At 37.5% G+C, this 25,635-nt stretch overlaps 1 protein-coding gene across 8 annotated transcripts; it reads left to right on the top strand.

The window, feature by feature from the left end:
• The first annotated feature begins 1,094 nt into the window (after positions 1-1,094).
• ampd2b (adenosine monophosphate deaminase 2b) lies at positions 1,095-25,420 on the top strand. Of its 8 annotated transcripts, none has more exons than XM_047799763.1 (18): positions 1,095-1,351; positions 14,001-14,122; positions 16,734-16,864; positions 17,107-17,175; positions 17,262-17,370; positions 17,552-17,738; positions 17,862-18,003; positions 18,217-18,306; positions 18,586-18,715; positions 18,880-19,074; positions 19,155-19,286; positions 20,006-20,169; positions 20,318-20,444; positions 20,589-20,752; positions 22,055-22,175; positions 22,970-23,143; positions 23,288-23,398; positions 24,445-25,420. In XM_047799763.1, the coding sequence occupies exons 1-18, from the start codon at positions 1,267-1,269 to the stop codon at positions 24,655-24,657; spliced, it is 2,466 nt and encodes an 821-aa protein (XP_047655719.1). In that variant the 5' UTR covers positions 1,095-1,266; the 3' UTR covers positions 24,658-25,420. The 8 variants fall into 8 exon arrangements, with proteins under 8 accessions (XP_047655719.1, XP_047655718.1, XP_047655721.1 ...); XM_047799762.1 differs by having other exon boundaries at positions 13,998-14,122; XM_047799765.1 differs by lacking the exon at positions 1,095-1,351 and adding an exon at positions 3,040-3,192.
• Positions 25,421-25,635: the final 215 nt, after the last annotated feature.

The following is a 25,635-nucleotide window of genomic DNA, read 5'->3' as shown; positions in this document are numbered from 1 at the left end:
GTGAATCAGGAATTTTATTGCTTTCCACATCACATTACCCACAAGAGGGAGCCACATCTTCAAAATCTATTGCTGTTCATAATGCCAACATTATTTTCTCTTCAGTAATAAAAACATTGGATCTAAAAGCGTCTCAATATGTCACTGCACAAATTTCTTATTTACTTCTAAACCAAACCGAGCCTCTTTGCGGGAACCTTCTATGGAAGCTGTGAGAAAGACTTCTCTTTAAGTGTGTGTGTGTGTGTGTGTGTGTGTGTGTGTGTGTGTGTGTGTGTGTGTGTGTGTGTGTGTGTGTGTGTGTGTGTGTGTGTGTGTGTGTGTGTGTGTGTTTGTAGATCTGACAGATTTTGTTTTCAATATTATGTTTATAAGAGTTTCCAGAAAACAAGATAAGTAGTATTTAGTGTTGATCACTGATACAAGGTTGGATTCTGTATTTGTGATTGCCTCATCCTGAAAGGACAAAAGCATCACATGCAGTGGTGGTGCTGCACAAGACTGCCACATTGATAGTTTCCTTTATTCTATCATGTCCTGGTTCCTGTATATGTTTCATCTTTTCCCTTTTAAGCCACACTGAAAAAAAAAAAAACAGTGTTATGATTTGTCATCTCTTTGTCATTTCTTTTTTTAAAATTAAGGATTAGACACCCAACAGGCGTGTACTAGGAACCAGATCCAGTTTGGCAGAGTGCATCTGTTTTTCTCAGCATGAAGATTTAATCATGACCACCCATGCCAGTAACAGCATATACCCAGTGAGTCAGGCTGTCTCTTGTGTGCCAGGCTCCCCTGTTGTGCCTTCAGTGTGGGAAGTGTTCACTGTCATGTCTTCTTGAATCAAGGTTGTATCTTTTTGTTGCTCTGGTACTCTATTTGCACCATCGCTGAGAGCACTGCCTTCATATAACACTCTTACAGCAGTGTTCTTCAAAAGACAGCAGTCCCATCCTTACCATCAACAACACAACAATACGACCAGTTCGGCGGTTGCCTGGGAAACAGAGGAGTGACAGCATGTACTAGCATTTGATTGGTTGATGTTCGGCAGGGGTGGAGCTTTTGCCTTCTCTGCAATACTGAAATAGGGGAATTCTCACTCCTATACGCCCCCACCATCATCACAGCCCCCTTTGTTGCACTAATATCCCCTGCAGACTCCTGTCTCTATCTCTGTTTCTCTCTGCATCTATCCATTTCACACGGAGTCCGCTGTGCCTGTTGGCCAACTCTTCATCTTCCTCCATACCAACACAGGGAAAAATGTCTTCCAAGCTGCCAGCAGGTAAACAGAAACCCACATCCCCCTTCAGGAAAAGGGGAAGCCTGCAATATGCTGCCAGCACAGGTAAGAGACTGTTTATGATCCAACTGCAAAATGTCATGTTTTATAAATAGTTCAGAGGATATACATCACATGAATGCACTTACTATACATCTAGAGAGCATTACTGCAATTAGTACCTTTCTTTTTGGAAATGCACCAGATCCTCTGTAGGTTTATCAAGATCTCTTGAACAGAGTGAAAGACGAGCGTGAAAGTGATATGGTTCATTATGCATGCATCCTAAACTAAACCTGCTGAGGAAAAAAAATCACATCATGAATAAGCAATCGATCAAATGTGGTAGTTCATATAGTGTGTCATAAATAATCTAAGAGAGCGTATAAAATGTACCAGGGAGATAGATGTGTAATAATTTGTTCCAGTAGTTCCTGTTTTTATCCACACTATGTGTGGTGGTGAAAAGACGTGGTTCTGATTACAAAATGATGAGTTGTGCTAAACTTACCGCACTGACGTGCTTAATATAAGTGCCAAAAAACAAAGTCTGCCATGTGTGAGCTGCCACAGCAGGGGCTATGATTAACACTTTATTAGAGATATTTTCACTGTGGCCAATAAACATTACATAACTTTTACACAGGGCTTGATTTTCATAAAAAAACATCTTTATTTGGTACTGAAAAAAACAGCAAACTGTATCATGGTTGTATCAGAAAAGTGCATAAACAAGCATCAAGCTCAGCATCAGATTTCTCTGACATGTTCATGTACGTGAGTGAAATTTGATCAGCTTCAGGTGTGAATTTTGTGACCATGCTGCAGAGCTGCTAAAGAGGTGGAATAATTATCTAAGCTACACAATCTAACAGGTGGCTTGTGATTTTCACTCCACGGGAGATTCCATCTGCTGATCTAAGAACTGAAAGCTCTTAATTAATGACATAAATATTATTTATTTTCCTTTCCTGAGAATAAAAAAACTGAGCAGGTGAATATGACTTTAATTCTCACAATAATTCTGTGCTTGTGTCCGTGTGATTTTTACAGGGAGCGATTGAAACAAGCTAAAAGGTTGCATAAAGGTTTCATCCAAAATCAACTTCTCTAAAAATTGGTGTGAAAAGCACTCAGGCCCACAGCGGCCACTCCACAATAACGAGGCAGTGTTTAGTGCGTGGGTGGATCCTCACCATTGTCTGATCACAGCATGGCGAACCTGACAGTTTAACGGCCCCATTACCTTCTAAATACAAAATAAATAAATAAATAAAATCTAAGGAGAATACACACCACCACAAAGAAGAAACTGCATAAAATGGAGGTTTTAATTAGGCACTGACTGGTTGCACAAATGGATCTTTCAGGTTATAAATTCAGAACAGTAAAGCAACTCGGTTAATGTTGTTTATATCATTTTAGCAAAATTGTAAAGATCTCATGGATATTATTAGAGGCAGTGAGTGAAATGTTTAAGGTTTAAATGTTTTGCTCAATCAAAAGCACATTATATAGTTTCTATCTTGATTCTCTGTTATGGTTCCTTAACTATTTACAGTCATTACCTAGTCATTTGTCAACATGTATTGACTATTAGCCTTCGAATTGCTACACCATATTCTTTAGTTATTCATAACATAACCAATGAGGGTAAATTTGTCTATCAAGCTATATCTTCCTGCCTTTATATTCAGTGATGACCTTTGGACTTCGACCACTGAGGGAGTGACTGGGTAGGTCTTATCACTATTGGCTCTTCTGTGTTACTATCCGGCTGGAATTACTTTACTGTCTTTCACAACCTTCCACCAGCTTAGAGACCACTTCTGCATTAAGTTCTCTCATCTATTCTACATACAACATGTCTATCAATTCTAAAGAAACCTCTGGACGGTCAAGACAAGGTAGGAAGGGCAAAATTCATGTTAATTATTTTCATGTAGAATTTCTTTGTATCTCTTCAAAGCTTAGCTGGGGTTTGTTTATTATTATAATGAAAAGTATTATTTTAATCAAACCTGTTATGAATTATGTGTGAATAAACTGATCATAGTGGTTGTGTTATCACTATACTTAGTGATATCCACATGGTGGAGCTGAAAGCACAGCAATGAGTTGCCATTTTACGATTTCTCAGCTTTTCTCTACCCTATTCATCAGTGTGTGAATGGTTACATTGTTGACCAGACATTGCTTGTGTGGGGGAAAATTTAGCACAGCAGTCATAATGAAAAATATTCAGCTAAAGCAGCCCTATGGTCATAAACTAACAGTGATGAAGGGCTAGAGACAATTAACACACATGGTGTGTGTAAAAGATGATCCACAATTTCTAACCAGAAGTTACTCCAACACCGAGGGGAAAACCTGAAAGAATATCTTACAAAAACCTGAAAGAATATCTAATCAGAAGTCTCTAATTCATATTAGTGGTGTCCCTAAAGTGATCTATTTTAATAAATAGACAGGATATAGACTGTATGTACAAAAACATGCAACAGATATAAAAAAAAAGTCTAGACATAATTCTATAAAATGATTTTTTATATAAATAAATGAAACCAATCATTTCATATCTTTATCCACATTTAATGTAAAATTACACATATAAAAAAGGAAATATGAAAATAAATAACCTAGTTGCATAAGTGTGCACACCCCTAAACTAATACTTTGTTGGAAGAAACTTTTGTTTTTATTTCGCCACGCAGTCTTTTTGGGTAAGAGTCTATCAGCATGGCACATATTGACTTGACCTACAGATTTTTATACCGGTTTGTCTTTGCCTAGAACAAAAACATTGCTCTTCCTTTGTTTGAGCTTTACTGATTTGGATGTATGCTGTCAGTCATTGTCCTGCTAAAAGGTGAAATTCTTTTTCATCGTCTGCTCACTAGCAGGCACCTGAAGGATTTGCATTAAAATCAACTGGTATTTGCAGCCCCACCTGAATAAAAGTCCATGTTCTGAGCGAAGAAATGCAGCACTAAAGCATGATGCTGCCACCATGCTGCACTATGGGCATGATGTCCTTTTTTTTGCACCAAAAAATCCAACACCGTCATTTTATAAATTTTTGAGGGATGTCTTCTTGGTCATGGTACTATGGTGCACCATTCTCATTATTTGCTCAAGATGGCTTTTGCGGTGTTCCATGATACAGCTTATGTTTTGGAAACGTATATACCCCACGCCTGAGCAATAACTTGCAATAAATGATATACCATGCATGTTATCTCAGCTCTTTGTGGAGCATGGCTTCTATAGCAAGATGAAACCAAGATGATGCAAAAAAAAAAAAAAATCCTACAAAAACAGCAATTCATTGATGACATCTTTATGATAATTACATTTGAACATGAGACTGAAGGTAAAAACAGCAGTATCCACAATTTTAAAAGGCTGGATACACTTATGCAACCAGGTTATGTAACTTTTTATTTACCTTAATTTTCTTTAATTTTTTTTTTTAATAACCTGACATTGTATCATTGTTCTGTCTTCAACATTCTGACGATTCCAGGTATAAGTGGTTAGCTAGTGCAGAATAAACTGGTTGCTTTTTAAGGACAGACTGGCAACTTCATCACAATGGTTTCACAGTCCATCTGTACCTCAGCCTGTTTCCAATAAAGATATGCAGGATACAATGCCTATTGTTCCCTTTGATTTTCCTCTGATTTAACTTTTTGCAGGAGTAAAATAATTTTTAAAAGTTTTAACAACGTATTTAATGTTTTCATACCAGTTAATCTCGAAAAGTCAGACAATACAAACACATGGTTTAAACAAATTTCTGTCAATCTCTGTCAACAAAAGCATATCATTCATTCATTCATTCATTCATTCTCTTTTTAAAGAAGACTATGTTTTTCTTGAGAACAATCTCAGTGGATGAATGAACCAGTTACTGAACACCAGTTCTAATGAGATATATACACAAGTCTATAATGTTTCATTTATTTGTATGCTTTTTTTTAAATACATATCCAGTTATTGTAGTATCACTGAAGAAGAATTGCTCATTGTTTACTAAGAAGCATGGAAACAGGTTTCTATGTCACCTTTCCTGGACCCTGTGCACTGCAGTAAAGCCATGCGAATACAGAGATGTGTCACTCAGCACAGTGTTCTCAGGATGGTCTCATATTTTCAGTGTCAATATTTTCTTTAAACATTTTCCAATAATAGTGTGCTATATTCACACATCTTACTACAGTATAATGTCTGAAACGCTCCATATTCTGTTTTGTAGCATATGCAAGAATTAGGTGTGAATTACACATATATTTTTATCCTCCGTATCTTTCAGTAATCAGAGTGGTGTAGGGATGTGTAGTTGGGTTAATGGGTGGCAGGAATCAGTCTGAAGCATTCAGTGGACACACAGCATGTCACAGCTCATAGCACAGACTGACAGAACAGTGACCAGGGGCTCAGTGTAAAGATTTCTAATGGAGTCCTTCATTTCTAGCCTCATAGTATTGTCCTTGGTCAGAGTAACTGATCATCCAAACAGCCAGAAGCATGTGGTATAGTATATAACTCCAAAAAATAGTCCAGTTCAAGGTGTCTATAGGCTTCACAAACAAAAACATACAAAAGATGCAAAGGTTTTAAAAAAAGACACACATTCAAGATAGCTGATAATAATAAATAGCTCATTCTTTATACATTATATGTATAGTATGACATTTATTCAAAATAAGCTTAATATAATGTATACATCGATTTCTGTGTATTATACACTGTTACATAATACACAGTTGAGTGTGAAAACTGTATTTGTGTAAAAAAAATCCCCATCTGTTTTTTTTTCTATTATTGATGTCTTAAAACACACACACACACACACACACACACACACACACACACACACACACACACACACACACACACACACACACACACACACACACACACACACACACACACACACAAATGTCGCCCACTCTGCCTTTGAGTGCGTGAAAAACCCAACCAGCAGAATCTGTACGTGCAATGCAGTCCTCACACTGCGTCACCGAGATGTACTAAAGGGGGATTAAGCAGAGGCCCTGCTATCCACAGAGGCAGCAGGGATGCTGCTAAGTCTCCTCACCCCCGGCCCTGCACGCAGGTGGTACAGTCCGGTTGCGTGTCAGAGATATTTAAATGAGCAGAGGAGCGACAGAGGCTGCCTCAGACAGCTGGCACAAACCAGGAAGAGGAGAGAGAGGGGGGAGTCGATCCATCCGTCCCATCAGTTTACTGTATGTATGGTTGAGTTAGAGAAACAGCAACAAGCATGCGGATGAATGAGTGAATCGTATCAAATGCTATAGATTTGTGTTGCTGTAGAGTGCCTGTGTGGTCTGGCTAACCCCCCAACCCCCTCTTCCCATTCTCTCCTACTGTCTCTCTCTCTATTTCTCTTTCCCCGTGTGTCATGATAGAGAAACACCATTCATCCCTAAACCGGTAGACCATATCCATATCTCTCCTCAGCTGGATCATCAGTTCTTAATGAGACGCCTGTTCTCTAATAGTCTCTCTTCACTCCTGCTTTTATCCCTCTTTTGTTGCTTTTTCCTTCCATTCTTACACCCTCAGCTGTTTTGCTGTCAGTGCACGCTTTCCCCCCTGGAAAACACTACATCAATGTATATGTATCTGTGCTTATGTGTGGGTGTTTGTTTGCGTGCGCGTGTGCGTGCGTGCGTGTGTGTGTGTGTGTGCGTGCGTGCGTGTGTGTGTGTGTGTGTTTGTGTTAACTAGAGGGATAGAGAGAGGGAGAGAGCGTGCAAAAAGAAGCTATTTCAGGGATGTTATTTGAGTGTCTCCAGCTCTGCTCTTCAGTGTAAGGGCCTAAAACATACAGTGTGCGTCTGTGTGCGCGTGCGCTCTTCATTACTTTTTTACACTTTTATGCACTTTCTAAACAGCAGCAGAGTCAAGAGCGAGATGACGTTAATTACAGGCTAACATATAGCCTTAACGCCACATCAGCATTGGCCGTGTACATATAAAGGCACAGTAGCACAATTCATTCACTTACCACGTATCATTCTAAGAATCAGTCTGCTGATACAGAGCAAATAAGAGTGTAAATAAAGCATGATTTTAATGTAGTCAGACCAGATGATAGACGGGTTTAAGTGTAACTTTTTTTTTTTTTTTTTACAATCTTAACCCATAATTTACCCAATTTCCTAAAAAAAAAAAAGATTAAACACATCTAAAGTAAAATATTCAATTGTTTTCCGTTTTCATCACGCCGGTTAAATGCAGATGTAAACAGCTGGAGGAGGTGCAGGTAATTATAGCCCATTATGAATAAAATGTTTTACTTTGTTGTTTGCTAATAGTCAGTTACCCCCACCCCCCACCCCAACTGGGTATATAACACTAGATAAGCTGGAAGTTTTAACTTGGACCTTGATAACAAATGTGTAGAGTATAATATTTGCATTTTTCATATTAAGCATATCTTATTTCTTCTGCAAGCATTTAACGTATGAAACAACAATTTAATCACATATATTTGACTGCTTTGTAGTAAAAAAAAAAAAAAAAACCCTGTTTCCAATATATTACTGTAAAAATGATCTGAGCGAGAGCGAGCGAGCGAGCGTATGAGTCTGTGTGTGTGTTTGTGTGTGTGTGTGTCAGATAAGGAGATAAGGATAGACTGTACCATATGGCTTAACCCTTTAAACTCCAGCAGCCAGTGGGTCAACAATTAAATCCCTATACACATGGGGGACTGACAGTAACTAGCTGCTCTCACATGCACCCAAATTTTCCACTCAGAATAAAAGCATTCATGTATTTAGAATAAGCCATATTTTTTGTTTGCTTCCACTCTGAATCACAATAAGCATTTGGTTTGAAAAAAAATGTCCAGTGTGTAAACATTGTTCCTGTTACACTTTATTACAGTGTTATTCTGTATTGTATCTTGATATGTTTTATACTATTGATACTGTAGTTATTGTAAGGTTGAACAGATCACACCATAAACAATGATAATTCATGTGCAGTTCCCAAACATTGGCTTTGAATGTTGGAACCACTGCAAAATAAGTAATTCAAAACAGCTAATGTGTGCATTTTGTTATTTTCAACAACCTTCGTGCTGCTGAATGTGGCATAAATATTAAACACTGAGCATAAAGTCTTCTTGCTATGCCTGTAAAATGACATTTGGACAATTTTTTACTGAGATACAAATCATTTCAAATGTTTCTTAAATACGAGCAGCTAAAAGCAGTGAATAGACTCACATACTCTTTGTTGTTATGGTAACCTTGACACTAAATCCGACTCATTGAATTTGCATAACTTTCAAATAATGTGTATTTAAAAGGACAAATTAAATACATAGCTCGTGCTGTAGATTTAACTCTTTTTGAACAGTTTTCATGGCATGATGTTAATACACCCCATTATTCCTAACTATTATTCTTATGAATAAATAGGTATTTTTGTTATAGTCCTCTCACGTGCAGACAGTTCTACACATTCATTTCATGCTGCCCGCTTTCGTGGCAAAGCTAACATATGCAGAAAGTGAAGATTGTTGAAGCAGCAATAGCCACATTTCCCCACAATAACATCAACAATTCATTTGGCCTACATAATTATCAATAGTCATCAATAAACTGATTCTGCCTGGCATAATTCAATTATGATGACATTGCAAATTTACAGCTAGTCCACTTTCAGTCCATAAGCGAAAAGTATTTGATGCATTTGAGTCTTTTCCAGCTGATCATTAGGCCTGTTTTTTACCATTAGGATCATTTTGCCCCACAATACACTTGCCACTGGCATGACATAACGGTCCCTTGAGTGCCTAAACCTAACCATATTTGACCCAGATTTCTCTGCTGTCTGTGTTGAGAGATTTGCACTTCATGGGCAGACACAAGAGCCAAGTGTCATCTATTTATCCTTGCTGATGATAAACTGATACGGAATGAATCAATACACTGCTTTTAGCAGCCAAAGTCAACTGCAATCATGAGGTCAGGCACCCTGAGTTTTTGTAAACATAATAAAACTTAATGGCTTCAATTCAATTTAGATCAATATTGTTGCTGAATGTAAACACAGCTATAATTTGTTTACATTTTTCTTTCTTTTGGGTTATCACAGGCATAATGCCATAATATTAGTGCTTTCTCTACACACATAAAATAAGCACAAGGAACTGTACTCTAACTTGTTTCCACAATACACGCATCCTCATCATGAAATGATTAAACAGCCATAGCTATTCAAAATAATAGCATTTATTCAAATTGATAATAATCTAATCCAGCCATAGCTATTCAAAATAATAGCATTTATTCAAATTTATAATAATCTAATCCTGTCCCTTACCTTCAGGATGGTGGAGTCTATAGTGTATTTTGCATAATGGATTTATAGTGTGTTTACTAACCCAGGTTATGGTTTTGTGACTAAATTTAATAGGATTGCGTTAGCTGCCCAACTAGCTGTCTCTCGTTAGCGTCATAGGATTAAGTAGGAATTATAGTAGGAATGAAGGAAATTATAGCAAGCAATTTAGGAAAGCTTGGTGAATAACCTCTTCATGAACCTCTTCAATTGTCAGTAATTCCTGTAAGTAAGCCATGTTTTCACAACTAAATTATTTTTTAACCTTGGGTGTGTTTTCACTTCAGGACATTTTACAGTAACTCAGAAACTTTAGTCATTTTTTTCCTATAGTGGAGCATTTCAGGAACCCCTTTAAAGGTAATGTCTCCTTTGTTTGAGAAATGGTTCATAAAACTGAGTCGGGACGACAAACAAAACTAACGTGTAGCCAATGAGTAGAAAGGGGCATGTATTGTCAAATATGGGTGGAGAGAGTGTTCAGTGCGCATGTGTGACATTAGCAGAAAGCGATTTTAACATTTAACAAAACAAAGAAAGAAAGTGAAGAAAGGCTTACGATAAGGCAAGAAGTAAGACCCGTGTTAACATAGGATCAGCTTTCCAGCGCTGGAGAGAACTGAAGGCGCATATTCACAGATTCAAATTTCCAGAGTCAATAACTCCTGAGCTAAATGCTGTTGCTACACAAATAACACCTCTTTTTTATCGTAGTAATGTAGAGAGGCAGCTACAACCATGTTTTGTGTAGTAACAGTGTTTAGCTCAGGAGTTATTGACTCGGGAAACTCCAATCTGTGAATATGCGGCCAACTTTACTTAAGACCCCGAGGTCACTTTTTCCTTCTCGATAGGTGAGTAACGTTGGTTTTGCTTTGTTTCACAGAACTAATATATGCCGTCCTTTGCATGATTATGCTTGTGTGTCATTTTTGCTTGTTAGTTTATCTGCAATCGTATTGTTCTTCCCTTCAGCTATGATAAAGACACATTTCTTTCCATTAGTTGCCTGGGTTACGTATGTATGTGTGGGCGGAGCTATCAATACAGGGGTGGGACCCATTTGGGTTAGGGGCGTTTTTGTTTTGGTGATTTCAAATGTCAACATTGGATTTCAAACAGCGGAGACCCCACCTTTAAGGAGCTCAGGAAATTTAAGAGCATTGCCACTACAGGAAACTTTCCAGTAGTTTTGGAACTTTTTTCTCATTCAGACTGTTTCAAAAACCCTTTATTTTGGAATAGACCTATCTTCACTGTCCTGTTTGAAAAAAAAATGTCATTGACATGTAGTTCTGACATTCAGCCTTGCTTTGTCTCCAAGTTGGGTTGCTTGCACAGTTGTAAACAAACATTTGTGCCCACACAGTTGTGTCATTTCTGTTTGAACTGTGGTCGGGATGTGGCTCAGCAGGTAGCGTTGCTGCCTGACAGCTCCAAAAGCCCCAATACTGATCCTGAACTTGGCTTACTATCTGTCCTGCTTTTCTCTCCATGTTCTCCTCATGTGCATGTGGGTTTCCATTGGGATCTCAGGTTTCCTCCGCCCTCCAGAAACATAATGCCAGTTGGATTAGCTAGGATAACTTGTGTGAATGTGGATCTGCGTGATGCTTTTTATCTTCTGGCTTCCCATTCAGGATATTTCCTTGCTTCACAGTGTACTGCAGTAAGCTCCAGATCTACCACGTCACTGACCAGGATAAGATTGTTACTGAATGTGAGTGATTGAATGAGTATGAACTGTTCCAACACTAGCAACATTGTTTAGCAACCTTAGGCTGGAGGAAGGGAGTTATTTTGGAACTATATACTGGTGAAGACTGCATCCTTTCAGGATTACTGATGAATCTGGCCATGGTAATTGAAGCTCATCTATTGAACAGTAAGGTCAGAATCTTTTAGGATTTTGTTGAGATCATTGGGTAATAGTCTTATTGCTAGAAGCTCTTTGTGTTTAGACATGAAATATTGAAATTATGCCATGCTAACTTTTGGGGGCACAGTAGTTTGATGGTTAGCAAGTTTTTTCTCCTGTGTGTGAAGTTTTCATGTTCTCTCTCAAGCCTGGGCTTTTCTTTGCTTACTCCGAAATATCCCCCATTCAAAAGACATTATCCCCCATTCGTGATGTAAACTGATTGGCATCTGTAAATTGTCTATAGTGTGTGAAGGGGTGTGTGCGATTGTGCCCTGCGATAGGCTGACATCCTATCTAGAATTTACCCGGCCTTGTACCCCTAGTCTCCTGGGGTAGGCTCCAGGTTCCCCATGACTCATTAGAATGTACAGTGTAGAAAATGGATGGATTCATTAAAATTATCTAATTGGATTCTGGTTAATGATATACGTGTTTTTCAAAACAATTGTGTGACTTGTGCTACCATGCTAAATTAGAAATCCATTTCTTGTAGTCTACAGTCATATCGTAGGAATGAAATGAGTAAAATTGGTTTTTGACTTTTGTGGATAGAATAGGTTTGGCATTATATAACCATGGAGCCTGCAGCTCCAAATATAACCTTCATTAAGAGATTAGACAGTAGGCAGCATGCTCGCCTGTGTGTCTGTGGTCCTGGAGATTCACTGTGTTATAGCCATTCTAACACATGCTATTTTCCCACAGCATTTTGTCCCATCAGAAACGTGAGTGTTTCATAATTGTATGCCAGAGTATGCATGTAATAATAGGCTTTTGTTATAATTACATGGCTACCCTGTAGAAGGGAGTAGGGAAGTGACCAAAAAAGCGAGATGAGAGAAAGAAGACAGATACACAGAGTAAGAGAACTAATCTGTGTGTTTACTTGCTGTCCCTATCTCTTTGTTAATGGTCTTTGGTAACGAGCAGCGACTGTGATAATTATCCTCTCCATCTGCTCCATATCAACCCACATGTACAACTTGCAAACCGATTGTCATGCAATTAAATGACTGAAATAAAATGTAGCATTAGCATTGAAGGTTGTAGAGAGTGAAATAGTGAGCGGTTGAGTCATTCTAAATACCGTCTTAACCACATGCTGCCTCAGTTTGTATCATTTTATTTATTTACATATTTTTTGATTTTTGAATATTTTGTAAATATTAGTAAATCTGTGTAAGGGTAACATTAAATGAGGTAGCAAGCTTTTCTAAAATCTACTTAAACTGGTATTAATGTATAACAGTGCATGAAATTACATAACAACGGAAATTACTAAGCTAAAATATTCAGAAGTTTATCCCCAGCTGCCTCTGGACCTGTGCAGAGTAACTGTTTAATGATGCAGTGAGAGTTAGTAATTATGGTTTAGCTTAAAATAGGAATTAAAATAGGAATTTTTGGTGTGTGTGTGTGTGTTTATATCACACACACATAGGTTTGGAACCAAAGGATTTCCTTTTAGGAACCATAGAATTGTCCCCAGAAAAGGCTGTAGCTTCCTACAAAAATTCAGCTTTTTCAGTTTTTTATTCAGTCAGTTCAGAAAGTTTTCCTTTTGGTTGCTGAGCTTCAGGTTGGGGTTAAATATAGGTGTTGGATAACAAGAATTAGTAATGAAAATTATATATAGTAAGAGTATAGTATGATGTGTGTGTGTGTGTGTGTGTGTGTGTGTGTGTGTGTGTGTGTGTGTGTGTGTGTGTGTGTGTGTGTGTGTCTGTGTGTGTGTGTGTGTCTGTGGGCAAGAGCTCCAGTGTCTCTGCAGAAAGGGGGTAAGACTGCACTCTTTAAATATGCATGAGCTTTATGAATTTTTGATTACTGGTTACATCACACACTGAACAGTCTAGAAAGGGCTGCAAAAAAGTTCAAACCCAGTTTATTGAAAAGGTTCACATGAAATGTCTGCTTATTTATAGTGTATTTAGTTTCTGATGAAAATGTTTCCAATAAAAAAATCCACAGTGAGTAAGATAGCTGACTTGAACAATTAAATTACCCAGGAATGCAATTCAATCAGCTAATGCAATACTTACTAAACCTGGACACACACACACACACACACACACACACACACACACACACACACACACACACACACACACACACACACACACACACACACACACACTCACAATTATGCTCTTTCACCGAAAAGCTCCATTGTGTTGGAGACACAGCCATCTGTTGATCTCTAGCCTTCAGTGTTTAACGATTTTTGCTATTTTCTGTCCTGCAGGAACAATAACAAAAACAGGGAAACATGTATGTGGATGCTGATAATGAATAAAACTTGCTTAAGTTTTCATAATAGGTCTGTTTCAAGCTCCCTTCCTTCTACCCTCTCTCAATTTCTCTCAGTTTCTCTCTCTCTCCTTTTTTTCTCTCTCTCTCCAGTAGACCTGCGTGGTGGACGTCATCTCTTGACTTTCCAGTATTCCTTGCCTGGCATCCCAGTAGCAAAGCACGGACCGATAGACCTGCGGACTTCCATGGATGGCAAATACAAAGAAATTGCTGAGGTGATTACTACAAACAACATTCACTTGTTTTTCATAGCTTGGGCTGAATCATTTATGAAACTCTTAATATTATATGCTGATTGTTATTTTTTAATGTAATCTCGACATGTTTGTGTTTGTTTGTTTCTGTTATTTGGTGGTGGGGATGGGCTGCTGTGTGACACATTATATTACAAGTGGAAAATTCTGGCAAAAATAGCACTGACATGCTAATGTCTGTTGACTTTTAACCTCAGTGTGTATTTATCTTTTGGCCATAACATAAACACTGGAAACCATTTTAACAGCACCTTATAAACAAACCAGTCCTTAAAAACGGTTTAGTATTTAAAGCAACAGGCACAAAGAGAAGACTACTCACTAATCATTTTTATTTTATTAACATAGCCATTGGCTCACACCTCAGAACCAGAACTTACTGATGAACAGACATTTATATTAGTGAACAACCAGTGCTGTGGTGCTGTGATATCTTTTGTGGTGCAGGTTAGAATCTTCCCCTTGAGCATTTACCTATAGAATTTTTTGTAAATGTAATCTATGTCTAGGACTTCTGACTTTATCCAGCCTTTATAATGCTGCATCTCCTACATTTTGTACTCAAACTGCTAACAGGCTAAACACCCAGGTTCAAAATCAAAATAGTACAAGACTACTGATTTGATTGATTTAAATGCTGATTTTTTCTCTCTCTGTGTCTTCTGTGTAGGAAGTGTAGGTAATTTTAGGGGACACAAAAAAACAAAAACAAAACTATAAACCCATCAGCCCCTATTGCTGGGAAAATAAAGAATATAACTGCCAGACCATTCTACTGAACTTTACTGCTGCTATGATTTACATCTGTTCTGTGGTGGGTTTTTTTTTTTTTTTTTTTACCAAACTTTGTGGTAAAGTTATACAATTAAAACATTAAGTATTCTGTTATTGTCTATAAGTCTAAAAGAAATGGTGATGGATGATGTAAATTGAGCGAGAGCTGATGCTTATTTTCCATATCTCTTGTCAAGAGTGGAGTTTATTTTAGTAGAACAACTGAAATATCTTAACATGTGAGTGATTGAATAGTACGCATGGATGTTTGTTTTAGTTTCCATTGTTATGCTGACACACAGTTATATATCTCATCAAAACCAGATGAAATAGCCACGGTGTCCAAATTAACTCAGTGTCTTAGAGAGATAAAAGACTGGATGAGCTGCAACTTTCTATTGTTAAACTCCGATAAGACAGAAATACTACTCATAGGTCCAAAAACCAGTGCACAGAAACTCTCACAACTTAACTCCCATTTAGAGGAATGCACTATTACTAGTAGCTCGACAGTGAAAGACCTCGGTGTTATATTAGACAGCAACTTGTCTTTTAAAAATCATATCGCCCATACTACCAAAACAGCCTTCTTCCACCTTAGAAATATTGCCAAGCTAAGAAACATCCTGTCTGTATCTGATGCTGAGAAGCTAGTTCATGCATTCATGACCTCTAGACTGGACTATTGTAATGAGTTACTAGGTGGTTGTCCTGCATCTTTAATAAATAGGTTACAGGTAGTCCAAAACGCAGCTGCCAGAGTTCTCACTAGGACAAGAAAGTATGACCATATAACCCCAATTTTATCATCTCTACACTGGCTACCTGTTAAGTTTAGAATTGACTACAAACTGCTGCTACTTACGTACAAGGCGCTTAATGGTTTAGTTCCCATGTATCTAACTAGTCTTCTAACACGTTACAATCCTTCACGCTCTCTGAGATCACAAAACTCAGGACTTTTGGTAGTTCCCAGAATATCTAAGTCTACTAAAGGTGGTAGAGCATTTTCTTATTTAGCTCCCAAACTTTGGAATAGTCTTCCTGATAGTGTTCGGGGCTCAGACACACTTTCCCAGTTTAGATGTAGATTAAAAACTCATCTCTTTAGTCAGGCGTACACATAATACATCCTATAGTATCATGCACTAGTACATTAGACCGGCACATTTTTATGAACAGCAGATATGTTAACCCTTTTCCACTGCTTCTCTCTTTGTACCCATCCCGAGGCATCCAGACACTGTACCAGCTCCCAACGTCCTCTGTGGGACGAAGCCTTTGGACGTCCACTGAGCCGAGGCCGACTTTAAGAATCCTGAGACATCTCCAGTTAGACTCTGTGACACTAAGGAGATCTGAAGTCCATGATCCTTACACCAATACAACATTTAACTGACTGTATATTACAATCACACCCCCAGTGTCACCCATATGAGGATGGGTTCCCCCTTGAGTCCGGTTCCTCTCAAGGTTTCTTCCTTTACCAATTTAAGGGAGTTTTTCCTTGCCACTGCTGCCTGAGTCACCTCAGACTTGCTCATAGGGGAATAAATACATACACATTGTGAACTATATACATCTAATAATAACCTAGAATTTTTATTCTGTTAATTCTTATTTCATTTATTATTCGTTATTTCCTTCATCATTAATTATGTTTACCTTCTGCTCTATGTTTATGTTCTGTAAAGCTGCTTTGAGACAACGTCTATTGTAAAAAGCGCTATACAAATAAACTTGAATTGAATTGAGTTGAATTGAATTTGTGTGTGTTTTTGTGTGTATCTTGTGTTAGGAGCTGTTGTCGCGCACTCTGGCTGAGAGTGAGATGCGCAGTGCTCCGTACGAGTTTCCGGAGGACAGTCCCATCGAGCAGCTGGAGGAGAGGAGGCAAAGGCTTGAGAGACAGATCAGCCAGGATGTTAAGTAAGAAAATCCATCTCCTTGCTTTCAGACAAGTGCTTTTAATCATGTCAGAAAACAGAGTGATGCTTACACTAATAAGAGATTTATGACTCTAGGCCATCTGAAAGCAAATGTTAGGATGTGTGAGATGTTTTACTCAAGGCAAAGTCATCATCATCTTCTAACCTGCCAGAGTGGTTTGGTGTCTTTATCATTTATGGGCTAGTGCATTATTAAGTAATTTCTCTGTCATTGACACACAGGTATGAGCCTGACATTCTTCTCCGAGCCAAGCAGGACTTTATGAAGACAGACAGTGCCGCTGACCTTGAGTGAGCTTGAAACCTCTTCTTGACATTTGGCTCTTGACAAGCACCCATGATGACTTAAAATCTACTTTCTTTTTGCCTTTGTTCAGGTATCTGAAAGAGCAGAGTGAAGCACAGCTGGATCTATATCCAGAGCATGAACTCATACCAGAGAGGGAGTACCAGAGAGTCTCCATCTCTGGAGAAGAACAATGTGGTGTAAGCATATTTTCATTTGAGAAATAAAAAGAATATAACTATAAGCGTGTATTAACCTAATAATTAACTATTTTAAATGCAGTTCAAACAACTTTACAAAAGGACATAGGAATTTTAGGAATTAAACCTGTTTATTAACTTAAAAATGAGAATGTTACAGTATGTTTATCCCGTTCCCCAGGTTCCCTTCACAGACCTGCTGGATGCTGCTAAATGTGTGGTGAAAGCTCTGTTCATCAGAGAGAAGTACATGGCTCTGTCCATGCAGAGCTTTTGCAGGACCACTGCTCGATACTTGACAGAGCTTGGGGACAGGCCTCTGGACCTCAATGTATACCAGGATTTGCCTGAGACCTCCATAACTTCAGGCAGGTTTTGTGCATAAATATGTATAATGAGAGAAAGTGGCATGCCTCGTTTGGAGGTATTTGATAATAAGGGACCGCATTGTTTTCTTGTATATGTATGTCATATTCAATATTTTTCTCCAGATGCTCCAGTTCACCCACCGGTCTCAAGAACCCACCCTTATGAAGGTTTAGACCCAAATAGCTTTCCACCAGACATGGGCTACAGCTGCAAGATGATAGATGGTGTCGTACATGTGTTTACTCATAAGAGAAATATGGAAAAGTGAGAATTTTGCTGTCATTTACAATTTCATTTTTGAAGTGTCAGTCAAAGTGTATTTATACATCAGGAACATGGAGCTAATACAGTAGTATGCCTAAAGTGTTAAAGTGTCCTTGAGTGGTAAAAGCTAGAGTAGTATTAATTGCTTAAAAAGAGCACTCCATAGCTATTATACTGTATATAATGTTAAAAACCTTTATTATTTCTCACCAGAGCCATAGAGCTGGATCTTCCCTACCCTGATCTGCAAGAGTATATAGCTGACATGAATGTCATGATGGCTCTCATCATTAACGGACCAGTGTAAGTGATGCACAGCCTTTTAGTACAATCTAGGACCAAGGTACCTTGTTGTCTGTCTTGTACTGATGGTGTAATACTGATTAATTGTCATATACACATAATATTAAATGTAACATAATGTTTCTTAGTGCCTTAATTGTGTTGTTATTTTTTTTTCTGAAACAATTTATTAGGTTAACAATAGTATAATACTGGCCATGAACCATTTATTGCTCTGTAACAATTGTCCAATGTAGTTTTGAGGATTATTTCATTCCCAGCTGTTGGGCTTGTCAACAGAAAATCATTTTGTTATCGGCGGCTGCAATACCTGAGCTCCAAGTTTCAGATGCACATACTCTTGAATGAAATGAAGGAGTTGGCAGCTCAGAAGAAAGTTCCTCATCGGGATTTCTACAATATACGCAAGGTAAATATCTGGATCTGTTCAGTCTGGAAACGATTACTGCTTGCCCTTAAACGGGTTTATGTGGCTTTAGGATAAAATAGCACCTGTATGTTTATAGAAACACATTTTAGATACTTTATTAGTCCTTGTATTATCATGCCTCTGTTTTTTCTCTCTTGTCTCAGGTGGACACACATATCCATGCTTCATCCTGCATGAATCAAAAGCACCTTCTACGCTTCATTAAGAGGGCCATGAAGAAGTACCCTAAGGAGATAGTCCACGTGGAGAAAGGCCGAGAACAGACACTTATGGAGGTCTTTGAGTCAATGAATCTGACCGCTTTTGACCTCAGCGTGGACACACTCGACATGCATGCAGTAAGATCTCATCTGTATTAGTATGGAATACTCCTTTAAACTACAGCTGCAGATTCACTTTCTTCTTTCTGTTGGCTTAGGATCGAAACACGTTCCATCGCTTTGACAAGTTCAACTCCAAGTACAACCCAATTGGAGAGTCCATCCTCCGGGAGATATTTATTAAAACAGACAACCATATTGAAGGGAAATACTTTGGACACATTATCAAGGTATATTTTGCTGATTTACAGTGCACATTTTTGATATTTTGACACAGTGTTTCAGCACGTGAATTTCAAAATAAATTTTCCACAATGCCATATGTAATCTTCCACAAAAATATGTAATCGTATCTATGTAATTTAGGTGGTTTAGGTATGATCTCTGAGATGATTTTCTTTGTTTGATAGATTTTCTTTGATACATCTTTGTTAGGTGAACCATCAGCACTGAAAAAAATTACATCTTAGTGTTAAAATATCTTTACAAAAAAGAAATAAAATAAAAGAAATAAAATGATCACAATAAACCAAATATAAGCATATTAATCCTATATTTAGGCATATTTTACTGTTTTTAAGCCTCATATTTTTTGTTCTATTCGCAGATATTTTGTTAATTTCTAGAAAGAATAGAAACAGACTATGTAAAGCTTAAAATAGTAAAATATTGATAGAATATTAAGATATTATCACTTACTAAGTGATATCTTACTAAGCCAGAGAGTCAGAAGGATGATCACAATAAAATTGAGGAACACTATAAATAAAAATGATTTTAGGTATTGCTTGTGTAATTGAACATTTATTATAGACAAAAAACTCACTTTCTCACTGTTTTTTCAATTTATTAACAAAACTTAGTCACACTCAGTCTGAGCAATATATACCTATTTTGTTGCCTTGTACCTTGTATAAATTATTTCCTCATCCCCTGCTTTGCATTTCAGGAGGTGATGGAGGATCTTGAGGAAAGTAAATATCAGAACGTCGAGTTGCGTCTGTCCATCTATGGCCGTTCCAGGGATGAGTGGGATAAGCTGGCACTGTGGGCCGTCAAGCACAGAGTCTACTCTGATAATGTGCGCTGGCTCGTCCAAGTGCCTCGTCTGTTGTGAGTACCTTCATGTTGCAATCACATTAAATAACATTTATTTCACATTAGTAAAGCCACTTATACAACAAAATATTTTTTGCACTTTGGTGCCATTTTTATAAGAATGTGAAAGGAACCTGTTAATAATCGAGTGTCTCCTCTGCAGTGATGTTTATCACACTAAGAAACAGCTGAGTAATTTCCAGGAGATGTTGGAAAACATCTTCATGCCTCTGTTTGAAGTCACCATCAACCCAAGCAGCCACCCAGAGCTGCATGCCTTCCTGCAACATGTGAGCATTTAGCTGACATTATTAAAGTATTTAGAGGTCTGTGTAGAACTGGTATTACCAGTTCTACACAGGTTAACTCCTACAGTAAATGTGGTTTGGTTTATTTTAAAATGTTGTGTAACAAAATGCTGCTGTGTCCATCAGGTGGTTGGGTTTGACAGTGTGGATGACGAGTCCAAACCAGAGCACCACATCTTTAACCTGGACAGTCCTCTACCTGCAAACTGGACAGAGGAGGATAATCCACCATATTCTTACTATCTCTATTACACGTTTGCCAATATGACTGTGCTAAACCACCTGCGCAGGTATTTCTCATGCAATGTCTGATAATAGAGTTGTTTATAGATGTTTAAGAGTCTCTGTGTTCAACATGAGACGCTATGTTTTTTTTCGAGATGGAATAATTAAATATTACCATGAATATTTTAAGAAACACTGGTTCCCACAATAACACTGGTTCCCACAATAAGTACAAAACATAGTTATGGAACGACAGATAAGGTTTTATTTATCATATTTTTATCATGTAGGTTTACTATCATACCGGGTACAAATTAAGATAATATACCAGTCATTTTCTTGAAAAATAAAAAAAAAAGGGATAGGATTTAAATATCGTTTACTTATGAGTTCTGGCAGTATTGTAATATTTTATATGTACAGTAAAGTTGTATGCAAACGTTTGGTCAACTTTTGCCAAATAAAATTATTTCCTAATTTTTGCGTTGAAAAAATTGAAACGTTGACTAACTTTCAGATAGAACTGGCTGTATGCTGGGCAGAAAGCCCAATCACACAATTATGATCTGCATAAAAGAGTCATCAGCAGGAAACCTTACCTGCCACCTCATCACAGAATGTCTGATGTATGCAAAAGAATATCTAGATATAGAGGCATTTTGAAAACAAGTGCCGTGGACTGATGAATGGAACTATTTGACCACAATTGCTAAAGGCGTGTTTGGAGAAATAAAAAGTAATGGCAACTGATAAAAAGTACGACTTATAGGGGTGTATGTATTATGTTTGTGGGGTTGTGTGGCAGCCAGTGGCACAGGAAATACTTTACAGGTATACAAGTAAATATCAATTGTTGAAGCAAATATGACATTGACAAAACATTGATCCAAAACATATTAAAAAAAAAAAAAAAAACACAATGTGTTACTTCAAGAAACACATGACAAAGCCTGTTTATTCTATGACTTCTGTATTCAGTCAGTTCCCAAATTTTGTATATTTCCATTTATTTTATATTTTCCACCCAAAAATGAAATCTTACAGATAAATGTTTGTATGCCGGTAAACTTACATAACAGACCAATTTTTAGACAAAACCATAATGGACGCTTTGGAGATTTGAAAGCAAAAGAAGAAGCATGTGCAAAAGTGTCTTCAGAGGAACTGCGGCACAATCTCTAAGATGCTCAAGCAAACTTACTGCTTGTAACTTACTGTGGGATCATTGCTGTTTTTTTCATGTGGCAAAACATCTGCATAGTATTGTACTGTACAACAGCATACTGTATATATTGTATGTACCTTATGTTAGTAAGGTTATGACTTCTTAAAAAGTGTACATGAACACTACGTATTGTTTCCTACAGGAGTAGGAACTTCAATACCTTTGTGCTGAGGCCACACTGTGGTGAAGCAGGACCAATTCACCATCTGGTGTCTGGCTTTATGCTCTCAGAGAACATTTCCCATGGCCTGCTGCTCAGGAAGGTAAAATGTGACTTTACCAATAGGTTTTTAAGATTTTTTTAAACTATTCATAATTAGTGTTGATTAGTCATTTTTTAATTGCAATGCCAAACAGGTATTTATAATAATGTGCTTTATCTAGTATTTTATAATTAACAACACAGGGACTTGTGGACAATCCACATAAGCAGTTTAATAGATTAGTAGCAGTCTAAATTGGAGCAGCAACCTCTTTAGTTTGCAAAATTACAAGAGATGTAAAATAATAGCAGATGCTAAGGATATGGCTGTTATACCATTAAGGATAACAATAACTAACATTTTATGGATGTTCCAGAAGAATAAACAAAAAGTATGAATAGACAAAATGTGAGACATAAATAAATTATAATTATATGAATATTTAAAGTAATATTTGTTTATTAATAAATGTAAATGTTTTGCATGACTGTGGTTGTAAGAGGAAAGAAACCCTTTGTGACAGTTACATTTACATTTTTATGGCATTTGGTATATGCAACTTAAAGAGGTCAGAACATTAACAATCAACTGCAAGGTTTATTTATTTTTTCTTTTAACAGCTACTGTACTTTATTCTTATTGTGCATAGATTATAACACATTTAACATTAAGTTACATTTTATGCACAGTCACTGCACATAGAATACCTATAATATAATTTTTTTCTGCTTGAAAAATTATTTTCATGCCGATACAGAGCTTGTAAACCTCTATGTAGCTGTAATTAATGAATAGTAGACAGGATTGTAAGAAGAGACACAGGTGTGTTTGTGTATGTGTTATGTTCCCTCCAGGCCCCTGTACTGCAGTATCTGTATTATCTGGCTCAGATCGGCATTGCCATGTCTCCTCTGAGCAACAACAGCTTGTTCCTTAGCTACCATCGCAATCCACTGCCTGAATATCTGTCCAGGGGCCTAATGGTCTCTTTATCTACTGACGACCCTCTGCAATTTCACTTCACAAAGGTCAGAGTCTGTTCAACAACAGCATTTACTTAGACTCAGAGATTCAGCTGAAAATACAGGCTAAAGCATTTGTTTAGAGTCAATGTTGGGCTATTTTGTTAACTGGGACGCACAAATAACTGTCTATTTGTATGTGTGTTTAAGGAGCCATTAATGGAGGAGTACAGTATAGCTGCTCAGGTGTGGAAGTTGAGCTCGTGTGATATGTGTGAGCTGGCAAGAAACAGTGTACTTATGAGCGGTTTCTCCCACAAGGTGCTGAATCACTCTGAAACAGCAAAGACACACACACACACACACACACACACACACACACACACACGCACGCACGCACATCATGACTATGCACAATGACAAAGCACTCATGAAAGGCTAGTGGATACATGTATGTGGAAGAAGATATAATATTCTCTCCATGGTGAACCAAAGACTAGGTGTGTCTACTAAAATGGGCGAAATAATACACACAGTTTTGCTGTCAATCATACCAGCACCACACACTGCAGTGTCACTGCCGGAAGTCAAAATGGTGATCCCATTCTACTGATAGAGTTAAAGTTAAAAAGGGCTGTCAGATATTCTACAATCAATAAATAAATATATACAAAGTTCATCTAGTAATGTATTATTAGCAGAATAATGACTAATAATGAATGATTAATACTACTGAAATTTTGACTTAGCTTGCTTTGACACATACTAGATTGATGTAAATATTTATCAGTCAATAGTTATTATTTCAAACATTATGTAATTACCTGCAATTGTTATATGAGAATCATGATTAAGTATAGCCAACTCATATTAATGTGAAAAAAATATTTAATACCTGAATCTGCTGATCACTGAAAAAGTTTCAGGCACAGTGCAATATATCATGCAGATTCTGATCAATAATTAAAATCTTGATCCACTTGAACTTGTGGCCTTCTGTTGTAGTAGCCCATCAACCTGAAGGTGTTGTTTGTTTTGAGATGCTCAACCAGTGTTGTATTTAAGTTACTCTAGACTTTTCAGCCCGTTGACCCTCAACTCTAAGAATATAATTTGTTTTTTGTTTTTTTAAACTTTTGTTCTGTAAACTCTACAGACTGTTGTATCTGAAAATCCACAGAGATCATAAGCTTCTGAAATACTGAAACCAGCCCATCTGGCACCAACAACCATGTCACAATGCCATGACCTGCATCTGCATGATATTTTGCATTGTGCTGCTTCCAAATGATTGACTGGTTAAGTAAGGTGTTCTATTAAAGTGGATGATGAGTGAATGTTTTTTGCATTATGACTGTATACTGTAGGTGAAGACTTACTGGCTGGGCCCCAACAACACCAGAGAAGGTCCAGAAAGCAACGACATCCGCCGGACCAATGTCCCTGATATTCGTGTGGCATACAGATTTGAGACACTGTGCGAAGAGCTGAATCTGATCACCCAGGCAGTGAGGAGCGAGGAGCTAGAGACCATTGAAGAGGAGGCTCCATGCATGAGCACAGTGCAGAGTGCACAGTAGGGAAAGAGAACAGTAGCACCAAGCAGAGCGTATGAACAGGGCTGTTTGAGGAAACTGGTAGTCAGTCATATTTGAGGTGATACACAGTGTGTTAAACTGATAAACATACTGCATAACACAAAAAAAGAAAAGTGAACATTTCAAAGTTGTGCATGCTCTTTTGAATGTAAACTAGATTACTGAGAATGTCTTCAGTATTGCCTGCAGAAACACCATTCCTGAAAGTTATACGACTCACATCAACATGTCAACAGCCAGTAGTTCGCACCAATGGTCACAGCTCCCATCAGATATTACCATAAAAAAGATGCCATGGCCCCAGCAAGCATGACAAACCAATGCGCCTCTATATGTTGGTGTACTTTTGTGGTGGTGGTGTTGTTATTGTTCAAGGAGTTATTTATAGCATTATCAAAATCTGGCCTGGTACATCCTATGACACCTGACGGATTAAATAAATGATGGGCATCAAAACTGGTGCATTACGGACAGTTTTAATTGAAATCAATGCCATGAACAATGATTATGTGTCAGAACTGCTTTTCCACAGTGATTGATGCTAAATGAACATCTCATCCTTTTTTTTTGACAGACACATTTGGATCATGTTGACTTGTACCTGGTACCTGTGTTATTTACTGGTTTATTAGTGCATATAACCATTGAAATCACAGTTTCTTTTATACATGTATGTACTTGTAAATCTGTATTGAATTATTTATTGCAACTGAAAAAAAAACAAGTAAACTTTATTTTCCTCTTCTGTGTTCTCTATGTAATAACTAGTTGTGTTTGATCTGTCATTATTCACTAATGATTTAAAGTATAAAACAATATGTTGGCTGTTTTGTTCACCTGAATATTAATCAATAATTATATACTTATTATTATCTAATACAGCTAGATATTTATTATGTTTTATACACTTGTAGTTTGTACAAGTGCTAATACAGAAATAAAAAATTAAAAAGCCGTCAC

The sequence above is a fragment of the Tachysurus fulvidraco genome, chromosome 14 (assembly GCF_022655615.1).
Source record: "Tachysurus fulvidraco isolate hzauxx_2018 chromosome 14, HZAU_PFXX_2.0, whole genome shotgun sequence".
Taxonomy (NCBI): domain Eukaryota; kingdom Metazoa; phylum Chordata; class Actinopteri; order Siluriformes; family Bagridae; genus Tachysurus; species Tachysurus fulvidraco.
The sequence above is the reverse complement of the archived record's forward strand: the minus strand, read 5'-3'. Positions and strand labels throughout refer to the sequence as shown.